This window comes from Labrus bergylta, chromosome 7, assembly GCF_963930695.1.
Source record: "Labrus bergylta chromosome 7, fLabBer1.1, whole genome shotgun sequence".
In the NCBI taxonomy this organism is placed as follows: Eukaryota; Metazoa; Chordata; class Actinopteri; order Labriformes; family Labridae; genus Labrus; species Labrus bergylta.
Genome location: NC_089201.1, coordinates 1,706,906 through 1,718,999, shown reverse-complemented (window position 1 = coordinate 1,718,999; position 12,094 = coordinate 1,706,906). Strand labels below are relative to the sequence as shown.

The 12,094-nt window shown below is 38.9% G+C and overlaps 1 protein-coding gene across 1 annotated transcript in view; it reads right to left on the bottom strand.

Annotated features, from left to right (window-relative positions):
- Positions 1-12,094, bottom strand: part of hydin (HYDIN axonemal central pair apparatus protein) — a 77,346-nt gene that overhangs the window by 7,592 nt on the left and 57,660 nt on the right. Inside the window, exons 50-74 of the mRNA XM_065956585.1 lie at positions 11,853-12,035; positions 11,278-11,397; positions 11,032-11,191; positions 10,689-10,861; positions 10,379-10,577; positions 10,100-10,193; positions 9,788-9,881; positions 9,419-9,587; positions 8,779-8,861; positions 8,431-8,586; positions 7,102-7,189; positions 6,078-6,291; positions 5,175-5,416; positions 4,924-5,072; positions 4,507-4,702; positions 4,241-4,349; positions 3,043-3,282; positions 2,756-2,898; positions 2,371-2,589; positions 2,118-2,278; positions 1,561-1,646; positions 1,135-1,363; positions 750-944; positions 530-656; positions 45-210 (exon numbers count right to left, since the gene is read on the bottom strand). Coding sequence (XP_065812657.1) covers positions 45-210; positions 530-656; positions 750-944; positions 1,135-1,363; positions 1,561-1,646; positions 2,118-2,278; positions 2,371-2,589; positions 2,756-2,898; positions 3,043-3,282; positions 4,241-4,349; positions 4,507-4,702; positions 4,924-5,072; positions 5,175-5,416; positions 6,078-6,291; positions 7,102-7,189; positions 8,431-8,586; positions 8,779-8,861; positions 9,419-9,587; positions 9,788-9,881; positions 10,100-10,193; positions 10,379-10,577; positions 10,689-10,861; positions 11,032-11,191; positions 11,278-11,397; positions 11,853-12,035 — 3,995 coding nt within the window. The remainder of the gene's footprint in view (positions 1-44; positions 211-529; positions 657-749; positions 945-1,134; positions 1,364-1,560; positions 1,647-2,117; positions 2,279-2,370; positions 2,590-2,755; positions 2,899-3,042; positions 3,283-4,240; positions 4,350-4,506; positions 4,703-4,923; positions 5,073-5,174; positions 5,417-6,077; positions 6,292-7,101; positions 7,190-8,430; positions 8,587-8,778; positions 8,862-9,418; positions 9,588-9,787; positions 9,882-10,099; positions 10,194-10,378; positions 10,578-10,688; positions 10,862-11,031; positions 11,192-11,277; positions 11,398-11,852; positions 12,036-12,094) is intronic.

Sequence of the window (12,094 nt, the reverse complement as noted above, 5' to 3'; positions counted from 1 at the left end):
TCATTTTAAGTACATGTATGTGTGTATCTAAGTATGTTACATACCAACAAGGACTTCTCCAAAGTCAATATGAGGTCTGCTGAGATAGACAACTGGTTCTCTGGCAGTGCCAACACACAGGAAGGGGACAGACAACGACAGAGTCTCAATCAGAAAGCTCCAGAATGACTCCACCACGTCCAGTTGCTCAGCTACATATTCAAAACGCATCTGCAACACACATTGACAAACCCAAGAGTTACCAAAAAAAGAGGGTGAAAGAGAGGACTGAAGATAGGAAAAGTGGACGGGAAATGAGAACAGGAAAGTTGAGCCAGAAATTGAGGAAGTAGAATGAAATAAATTAAAATTATTTGTGAGAAAGCAGAGCACGGTTAGAAGGGGACACATATTGAGTGATAAAACAATGGGAATATAAAATTGACATAAAGAAGGGTAGGAAGTGGTGAGCAAGATGCCATACTTGAGGACAGGATGGCATATGTTTGAAGACAGTACAGGTGTAAAGACTGTCTGATTTTATTCTTACTTCCACTTTCTTCCCAGGCATGATGATTCCATATGGAGTGAGGCAGCAGAATGGGCTGTCACCTGTGTCTTCACACCTCCACTTGAAAGAGTAAGGCTTACTGGTTGGGTTCACCACGTTCAAACATCTGTGTAGTGACCACAACAAAACAAGTACATTCCAATGTTAGGGTTTACACTGATAGGGATTTTAAAAAAACCCTCTCATCTCTCTTTGTTACCTTGTTGATGGGGCAGAGAAGCCAACCGCATTAATCTCTATGACCCTGGTGTTAGGTTCTAGATGGGCCCTTAATTCAGGGTGGCAGTAGTTGATGTAGTTGGAATCCTCCAAGTCGAAGTGGTAGTGGGGAAACAGGCTGCGGCCACTCACTGAGATACAGGGAGCCTGATCACCTTCCTGCAGGTTGGGAATACTGAAAGAAAGAAGACGTACACAGACAGGAACAATAAAAAGTGTGTGTTATGATTCTGAAGAAGGCTTTCACTTCCTTTCAGGCATCTCCTACAGCACAACACCTCCATATATGCTGCTCTTCACATTTTTAGCTTTAGGCTATATTATTCGCTTGTTTAAATATCAATTTAAAGTGCAATTTACTGTACCTGCAAATCAGGCTGCCCTGAAATTGAGCCACCTCCAGAGGTGAAAAGCGAATGCTGAAATGTTCCATAGCACCAGGCAGTATGGCCCCTATTCTGGGTTCAATACTGATGGGGGAAAGCTCAGGATTCCCTATCATCAGAGACATTACACTGGCAAGAGCGCTGGAGGGACGGGCTCCACTTACCACACCCACTGACCTACTCCCTTGTCGAGAGGTGAGGTTCCCATCTGTTATATACACAACATGTTCACATGTACAAAGTTACCTCATTAGAAAAGGATCAAAACACATATAAAACGTACAAGTATGTTCAAGTTAAAATTGGAACATTATTGCTTTGCAAAAAACACTTATGTTGCTTTATAAGGTCAAACTAAACGCTAACAAGCTGACTATATGATATACAGTAGTATTACTGTCGTACCTCCTTGGTCCCCACTGTTTCTAGGATCCATGAGGACTTTCCAGGTGAAGTCCAGCTTGACAGTGCCTCGATTCACTATTGGCAGTCTGCACATATAAAGACAGACACAAAGACAGCCAATAAATATATACATAACATTTTAATATCAATACCTTTAAAAAAAAAAAGTTATTACTGTTTACTCAACATTATTGTGACCACTGTATTGACTCAAGTATAAAAAGCATGTGTGTAATGTCTAGCTCTGGATTAGCTGGATTTTGATTATGAGTCCAGTGTTTTCCCCTAGGTTTACAGCTTTTTTATTGGGGGGGGGGGGGGGGGGGGCTGTCCTGTTCTATTGGAAAGACTTCTTTCCCTGATTTCCGACTCTATCCACTATACCAATAAAGGCACAAAAAGACCAAAAATAAATCAAAAATATATATATTAGGGCTGCCCCCCTAATATAATGGTAGGGGAAACACTGGAGTCTGTTGATCAAAGCTAAAGTGATACATCCTTTAGGGTGAATGGAATCTGTTGATTTTATTTCATATAATCAGATCAGGACTTACTGGTGTAGCCTGGTTTGGTACAGCATGGTATCTTTGAAATCAATAGTGTCAATTTTGCAGCTGAACTTCACATAGTCACAAACTGCAGTGATACGCAATTCCATCTCCCACTGAGAGCCGTCAACCACGGTGCAGCAGGGCTCAGGATCTGTCTTAATCACCTGCATGCAAACATGTGAATGTTTTACGACTTGCATTATGAACTGGTTACTCTTTCTTAACAGCACAATCACGTCATGTTCAACATGTTTACCTTGTTTTTAACAGGCTGCTGTGGTGTTTCTTGCCTGGTCGAATTCAGCCACTTCACTGTCCTCTGCCGGTCGTCCCAGTCAGCCACCTGCTCTAAAGGCTGCTGGAACTCAATCTGACAAAGCTTGCATTTCATTGGTTGGCTGGTCAAAGTTACCGGCTGATTGGAGCTAAACGTGACAGTCACTTCCTTAGAGCAACCAGCATGAAGGTGACCCACCTGGAAGAAAACGCAAATTATTTTTGATCGCATACAGCAAATTATGATCTGAGGAAAAGGTTAAGATGTAATACTTTAAAGCTAAAATAGTATTGTTTTAGCATTTCTTTACAAACAGTTCAATGAGAAAGTTAAAAGCTGCTAATGTTCTTTTTTAATTCTTTACCTGTGGTGAAAAGAAGACATGGGGTCCAGCAGGGGGCCACTCAAACCTCACAACCTTGCTGCTGCTGTGGTTGGTCATGGTGAAACTCTCTTGGTGGGGAGTGCCTACATGACAGTCACCAAGATTCAGCTCCTCATAATAACCTGTACGAGACAAAAAGGCCTTTGAAGAAAAGAAAACTCAGGAAAAGACTCCATTTTGATTAAAGACAAAACTTAGAGCTTGCCAATATTTCTACGACATTCTACACTTAAAGCTTTTTCTCCTACCCTGTATTCTAGTCTTACCTCCCGCCTCATCTTCCTGATCTGTCTCCTGGATTGGCCTGCTGATGTTGTCAAGTGAGACAATTTCCTGGTAAGCCTCTCCTGTCACTGTTATTATGATGTTGCTGTACTGGTTGTCCTCCACCTGCAGTGACATCTTGGCCTTGACACTCAGGGTCTTGTCAGAGCAAAAACTGACATCAAACTCTGCACGCTCGTTAACCTTCAGCCTCAGGCTGGCTCTGTGCACCAACTGATTCTCTGTGAAATGAAGAGAGATGATGATAGCATTAAAATATACTTCAATCAACAGATAAAAGCTCATGTTGAGTAATTCTTTAATGTATTTTTCCTCAATTTATGTTTGTGTGCATCTTATTATGAATGGCTACTTTTTAATACTTCATTTTAAAATTACGTGTTTCATCTGGCTGTTTCTTGTGCAGCAGCTGCAGCAGCACAAAGCTACATTCAACGCCAGGGTCAATCAGTTGTGATAAAAAACTACAAAAGTGGCAAAATGACATGTGTGGCAATAAATAATTGACAACAGTTTACGATAAGGTATGAATACAATTGAGCTGTTTTCCATTGCACAATTCTACAATGTGAGGCCTGAATGTAAGGTATTAACAAAAATCTCTCTGGGTGATGCCACTGTTTGAAAAGGGAAATTATAACGGTTCTACAAAACAGTGTCTGGTCGCAGGTCTAGGGGACTTTTAAATGATCACTCATCATGAAAAAATCAATAGAGCCATTTGAGGTGAGTAATCAAGTAATGCCATTTGAGTTCACATTGATTCTTGAGTTTGAATAAACTAAACATTTTATAGTGTAAAGAAAGAAGAAAGTAGTGAAATAAATACAACTCTCCCCTGTCAACCAGTGGAGTTTAAAAGATAAATCTGGAGGGAAATAGCAATGTCTATCTCAATGGGTTAATCACCTGGTTAAATGAAAAAACAAAAAGCAGTTGACTTCATTTTGTTAATTTTGCGTGTGACAGAGGGACTATGCCACAGTGTAGGGTGGATAGAGGGGAAGTATAGGGTTTGTTAAATTTCTTCTACTGAGCAGTAAGCAAACATAAGCACTACAATGTAAACAGTACAGTGACACCTTATAACACAGACCTTTGTTCAATGGCTAAGAACTTTTTTTTCTAAGTGAAGAAGAGATTCCTCCCAGCGGAGAGTCTTACAGGTTGATGATTTACCTGAATGTGTGGGGCCCTCGATCATTGTGGAGTGAACAGAGCTTTGAGTGTTGCCAGGTGCAGGTCTGAGGGTGAACACTTGATGTTTATCCAGCATGTCAATCAGGATCTACACAACAAGGATTACAAAATCGCTGCTCATTTAGGTGTACAGTCACTATTGCATTTTGTCTCTGAGAGGATGTTCATAGTGATGGTTGGAGGGGTTTCTTAAAGTCAATATGTTATTTGATTAAGAAATGTTAAAAGAAAATGTCTGTTCTTACCTTAGCTGGAACATTTCCATCATTTAGCAACACCAGAGGAAGGGTATGTCTACGTCCTGCCAGTACCCTCCTGAAGTGCAGCATTGGGCTTCCTTGGTTGTTCCTCAGAGCTGGGCGTACCACACACATACTGGGGAGATTTCCCTCTCCCATTAGGTCAAACTCCAGCACCTTGCTCTTGAATGTCGGTGTCATTCTGGGTGAGCACAAATAAAAACAGAATAGGTGGGTCTTGCTCTGAATGGTAAAGCAAGAGGGTATACTGTCCTTCAATATTCTTAATACAAACATTTTTTAGATTTTTTCTGAATGTCCAGCACGTATGGAAAAAATTGACAACAAAGATGACTTTAACAAATAATGGAACAAACAGCAAAGATAATACCAAGCTCATATTCACAGATTAGACTTGTATACCTGCTGATTCCCTCTATAGTAGCCTCAAAGACAGCACTGTAGAGCTGCATCGTCTGTGGTGTAAAGGTGACCTCAGCGAACGAGTGTGACTGGCTGGGAATGCTCAGTGTTGTAGCAGACAAATCAAAACACTTCATGGTACGGGGTGTCTGTAAGGAAATGAAGGATCAGTTGGACCTGTTAACAACCTTCAGCTAGAACCAGTGATCCTTATATCTTCATATACCCTTAGATTTATCTATGTAGTTTACGTGATTTACCTTTGCAGAAACATACCGGATGGCCAAGTGGAGCATACAGGGCACCTTGCTGTTGTTGGTGAGTTTGAAGCAGGCCTTAGCAGTTCGCCCAACCAGGACATTGTTGAAAAAGAATTTGTTCTCATCTCGGACATAAATACCTTCAGCATTAGAGAACTGCTCAGAAGAGAGCTGACTGCTGTTGGAACACAGATGGTGTTCTTCAAAGATAGACGCTGTGTCTAAAGCAATGCCTGGGAGTCACAGCAAAAAGAACAGAGCCAGATAAGTCAAAGGAATAGCACTTGATGAAGATGGTTTACCACTTTTTCCTTCCTATACAGCCTTCAAATTACAAAAGCTTTCTGATTATTCAGATAAAGCGATTTGACATCACATTGCATAGAAATGAAAGCAGCAGTGAGAACTGTTTTGTTCTAGAAAACAATCCATGTCTGTCTTACTGATTAAAGGGAAAATCCAATCTTATGAAATGTATGGAACTTAGCCATGGAAATATCTTAGGTCAGGTTCATTATCCTGTGAGGAACTTTTGGTTCGTCTTTTATTTTGCCATGGTATTTCTTATCTCTTTGCTCTGGTCATGGGTACATTTAATTATTATTTGTCTTAAATAGAATCATGCTGTCTTTTCACAACCAAATGTATCACTAATTGTGAATACAGGGATTTGCTTGAGAATGGCATTTTTCCTCAGTTTGCTATTAACTGACTTGTGTGACACTACCCTGTGGAATTTTTTTCAGGTATTAAAAATGAAGAAAAATAATCATTCTTGCCACTGATGTTTTTTTCTGCATTTTTAGGTTAAAAAGAGGCATCATTGTCTGTTTCACAACCATTTAAAAACTCCTCTCAGTAGCATCAATCAAATAAGACACAATAAGCTTTCACCTGGCTTGCAGACTTCTGCCATCAGTCTGTACTGTATGCCCTCAGGCTGGTCTGAGGGGTCACGGTCACTGATGTCAATGTACAGAAACTGGCTCCAGTTACCCAGCTGATCAGCGGGACAGTCCACAATCACCACCTGCTGAGACCCAGGCTGCAGTGTTCCTGTGCACGGAGACACTGAGAATGCACCTATGGTGGGGCGATTCTGGGAAGAAACATAGGATGATCAGAGAGGATACAAGGATAACTAGAATCAAAAGTAGACAAATATTTAAATTGAATAAAATAAATCGAAATGTGGATTATATTTTGCTTTTCATGCATCTTTTTTTACATAATAATAATAATAATAATAATAATAATGTGTTTTTCAGATAAGAATATTTGATAACAAAAACAAAATGTCTGACATGGAAATCTAGAGCAAGATAGGTTTTATTTTTACATTTGATGAACTTTCAAAGTTTTTGTTTTTCATTCAAAATGTCTTCCGTATATTTTACAATTTAATTTGAACACATACAGTATTTCTGACTTTTACCTTTGCAGCCTTGCTTGAAAGCACAGTTGGAACTCATTACATTAAGGTACATAATAATATTGTGAACATTAATAAATGCTTCTGGTGAAAAAACATGTTTGGGAATGTAATAATATTTTAAACAGCTAGAACTATTAAGCTGATTTTAATTGATTATTTATAATACATATTTTGTTTTAGTTGATTATGGTTTTATCTAGTTTAGTGTCACTCTAAGATTTCCAAGCTTGAAACAAGCAGACATAAATGAAAACATGGTTGTTTTGTAATAAAAGTTAACGCACCTATTGAACTCATTTAATGTTTGTGAGCAGAATGAAAAAAATCCGGAGAATGTTAAACAACACACAAGATGGGAGCTATGGCCTGTGAACTTTCTTACAAACTCTAAGAAAGACAAAAATGTAGTGAAATGTCCAAATGAAAAACTGAATAACTGAACTGGCATTTTGAGGGTTGTTATCTCTGCTAACTGTCTCTCACCTGAGTACGACTCATATCTCTGCAACTAGCACCAGCGGGCCTCCCTGAATGGTTCTCTTGAAGCATCTTTTTACCTGGACCGCTTTCACTAGAACACCAGGACAATCACAATGTTATTTCAACATCTTTAAGAAAACACAAAGTATTTTAGTAGTAGAAAAAGCATTTTGAAGGCTATTGGCCCTATTTGGCAGCAGTATAAATTGGTTGTCTAAAGTACATGATGCACTGCAATTTTGGGGCGTGACCGTCTATATTTTGCAGTGCTCAATCCGGGCCCAGAGCCAAGCGCAGAGCATGAAGAGGAAGGAATATGTGGCTTTATTATACATAGGTGTTACATGAATCAAACCAATCAGAGTGTCAGATCTCATTCCCTTTAGGAGCCAGATGTGCCTACAGGCTGTTGCAATGCTATTAATGTCAGGTTTCAGTTTGTATTCCAAGATACAATGAACTCCTGCCGGCAAGTTACAACCCGCACAGGTGCACCAGACGATTGTAATGCATATGACAGTTTCAATTTTACTCTAGCTCTTGCTGGAGAATAGACAATACATGTTGTCTGCGTCTCCCCAGACATTTCTTCACCCTCTCTTGGACTCTCTGCACAGAGTATTATAATCACAAATTTAACCATTGGCTCTATTGTTTACGTGAGGTCAGGTGAGGTGGTGTGATCCTCCGCTGTGGACGATAATCTTACTAAAATCCTTATGTGATGTGTCATGATTTTCAAATCTTGTATTGCATGCATACTTGAGATTATGGAGAAGAATATCTTTTAAGATTCTCCTGAAGTGTGTGATGCCAACCGATTTCAAAATCGGGTAGGATTTTTAAACTCCTGTAGTCTGAGCCAGGCTTAAGAGGCGGTGACTGAGATGAGTAGTGTTCATTTTCAAATCTAGCAGATGATTATATGTACCTGTCATCAATCTATATTTTGAGTAGAGGACTTTTCCATTAGAGAGAAATAAATCTATATGACTGTAATACTTTTACTCAGGTAAAGGAAGCACATGTCATCCATAACTGCTGAATGTCATCTTATAGACATTAACACTGAGGTGTCTTAAATGTAAGGGAAAATACCCCATCAGATTTACATTCTCAGAAATGTATTGACAAAGTGGAGGCTGGAACCGCCCTCTGCTGGCATTGAACACTGCATATTATTTATACAAAATCAAAAAATATATACAAAATACCAACCTGTTTCTAATTTACATCCTGGATAAACTCACCATTTTATTAACCATTTTCCTTATACATTTTCATTTTTTTGGAGAACTGTATCTTTTTTGTATCTGTGTTCTGATCTCCTACCCTGGCTTTCCTGGTGGAGCAGGCTCCATAGTCATGCGAGAGATGGTGTAATGGGTCTCAAAGACGCCAGTGTTCTCAATAGTAAGAAACTGGCTTTTTTTGCAGCCATGGACCAGTGGACCAAAGTTCATGTCACATGCAGGTGTGATCTTATACCTGAGAAAAAAACGAACAGAAATTCCTAATTAGCGCTGAGGCTGAATTTTAGAACGGCCTCTTATTGACAAAATAATTAAGTTTTCATAATTTGATGATACAATGAGAGGATAAGATACTTTTTAGCAATTCAGTGCTGAACAGAGACTAATAAGAATTATACAACGGAAGCAGAATAAATCAAGTCTTAACCTGCAGAAGAGAGCCTGGACAGAAACCTTGATGGCTAAGATGGATATGGTTTCTCCGACCTTACCAATGTTTGGTTCGATCACCTGCAGAGGACAAAAAAATTAAACTCAATATGAATGTTCTTTTCTGATTTTTTCTTTATTGCATTTGCCTTCTTTGGACAGTTCCAGCTGACACTCAAAAAAAGCATTATGGGATGGAGAGACATGCAGCTAAGCATACATCTATAAATAACAAAGGTTTTTTGTGATTATGTAGGATTCTTCTTAACTGCTAGACCAACAGCAAACTGTTGTGTATAATGGTGTTAATGAAGAATATTCTGTAGTTTATTTCAGTAAGCGATCTTTAGAACTGCTTGATTTCCATTAGGCAGACATATTTAATCATCAAGTTAAGGTAAAATGTATTAAATACTAAGAATTCATAAAGTACAATTGATAAAAAATGTTTTTTTTATATATGGTCAGGAAAGGTTCATATTATTTAACTCTCCAGTATTAACATCTATGTAGAGTATATTATATGGTCCTATTGTTTAAATACTGCTGTTTTTGAACTGTTATTTTACCCTGTAGCAGATCCATGGACACTTTAAATAATGTGAATGAATTTTTTGAGACCAGTGTATGGATCAGACCTCACAAGGCAGGACAGGTTCATCTTTCAGTAAGAGTTCTGTAGTAGGCCTGCAGGTGATCTGCACTGTTGTTGGCTTCTGGTGGGGCATTAGAGATCCACTCTGGGGGGACACCGTAAACATGGAGTCTAGGTTTGGCTGGGCCGGGTCAGTCCGCTGACACGTAAACCTTGTGGAAAGAAAATAATTGAATTTGTGATTGTACTGATAGAAGACCGCTGTGCTTTGCATGGTCACTTATCATACCATCTCTGACTGTGAGCTTCATAAGTGCCGTGGTAAGTTAAATGAACTGAAGGCAATGTGCAATATTTATCATTTAAGTTTGGGTAATTTGGTAAATAAGAAAAACTGAGTGTTCAAACTTACTTGTAGGCTATTTCATATTTTTCTTTGTTTTTCAACCTTAGAGTCAGTTTGGCCTCGTCAAAGACTTTGATTGTTCCAAAGTTTAAGCAGCCATCTGGGGAATAAGACTTTCTGATTAGTTTATAGTTTGTAAGTCTGCTAGGTATACTTTTTTTCATGCATTTTACATCAAGAAAATTATTTTTTACTGAGTGAGTTTAGGGCAGCAGCTCAATCACATCATCATTTATGTCCATTATGACAAGACATACAAGTTAGAGAAAATGCTTTAACATTTTTAATGAAATGTTCATAAGCTCTCTCAGTTTCTACCTGGTGAGATGTCCAGAGTTATATTATAGGCTTCAGCAGAGACCTGTATATTTTCAGTTTGTAGGATTCCTACAATCTTCTCCACATCAGATACCTGAAACAAAACACAACACATTCTGTACATACACTCAAAAAGTAAAATACCCAGTTTGACATATAGTATATAATCTTAAAGAAATCTCTTTGTTTACGCTCTATGTATATTCATTTGACTTGATTTAGATTTTTTTTTTACATTTTTCATTCAACAATGATATATGTATTTGATAGTTTAACTACCTCTAGACGTAAGATCTTCTTAATCAAGACAGGCTTCTGAGCCCTGAAGTGCAAGATCAGGTCGAAGGAGGAGTTAGGTGAGATGACACCATGATCCTGTGGCACAGTGAACTCATCCCCCAACTCCTCAACTCCCTGCAGTTTCCAGGATACAGGCAGAGCAGACTTATTATGCATTTTTAAACTACGGCTGTCCCACCTAAAGGGAGAAGGGTGGAAGAGGGTAAGTTCAGCAGAGAAAAGGGTCAAAGGGAGAGACACTTCACTTTATATATTTACTGATATCATTTAGACGGTTCGATTTTTCTACCTGTGGGGCAAAATCCTGTCAAAGTAAAATTGTTTGCGCTCCAGCTCCAGCTCTGGCCTAACGCCTAAGCAGGAGAGGTTTATGATGACAGGCTCTGGATTGTCTTTGATGCTGCACACTAGGCTGTCCTTTATTTGTCCAACTTTTGTTGGGTAGGCCCACACGGTCAACTCCTAACATGACAAAGGAACAGAAGTACTGATGCTACTGACCGTACTTTGAATTACTTCAAGTGACACCAAAACATTCTTGATATGATATTTCATTTAGCTATTGCAGGCACATGCATTATCTCTATCTATACAGTAGGTTAAGACAATGTCAGTAGACTGTGCTTTTGTACCTTTTTCTGATCAGGTTTGAGAGTCATGGTTGGGGGGTCGAGTAAATACGTGGTGGCTTGGGTATCATGCTGGAAACTGAACACGACTTCAGCCTCCGTACCTGAGTTGTTATAAATCAAAAGTCTCTCTTTGTTTTCTGGATACCGATTTTCTTTGTATCTGTAAAAACACAGACACATGTGAATCTGTAAAAACAAGTGATACATAAATACTGGGCCACTCACTGCCCGTGTTCCACTTCTCACCTGTCTCTGGTCTTGCCACATAGCAAAGGTCCAAACTCAAAGTATCCAGGTTTTATGACATATGACTTCTGGAGCCCTTCTTCCATCTGTTGCACCTTCTTAGTGAGAGCAAAAAGACTCCTGGAGAAACCACATATGATTACTGTTAATTCAAAGGAGGACATGTTTTGTAATTTCTTTTGATGTCAAAGAAACATCAAAGAATAATTCTTATTCCATAAGAAGTCACTCCTGTGTATGAAAAGGGACCAAAGAGAGAGCATTGCAGGAACGGTATGTTTAAATACTGTTTAATATGCTGCAGCTGAGTACGTATTCAACTCTCCAGCCTACAGCAGTGTGCTTTTGTTTAATCATTGCCTGTTAAGTGACTTGTTAAAAAAGGTGTTAAAGATTAAAACCTAAAAATGAAAATTGTAGCTTCTGGGTGGCTTCAATAAAGATATATTGCGCATATTAATATTGAAAGTACATTTAAGACAGATGTATATTTTTAAGTACTAAGTATTTTTGTGTGGTAATACCCCTTCCTCTTCCTTTTTGTATTACTGAATAGCAATATGAAACTGACTGACTTGTAATCTTTGCAGATAGAGGGATAGGTGCACAGTCCTCTGCAGAGCAGCTGGTAGTTTCTCTGGGTCCCGAGAAGCTCAAAGTTGAAGATCTGCTCATATTTTCCTTGGGACTCTGGGTAGAACCAGATCTTCAGAACCACTGTACCGTTGGCAGGTACAACCCAGCGAAATGTTGTCAGGCTGCACAAAAATACATACCAAAAACAAAATCACTCTGTAAATAAAAAAACAAGGCAAAA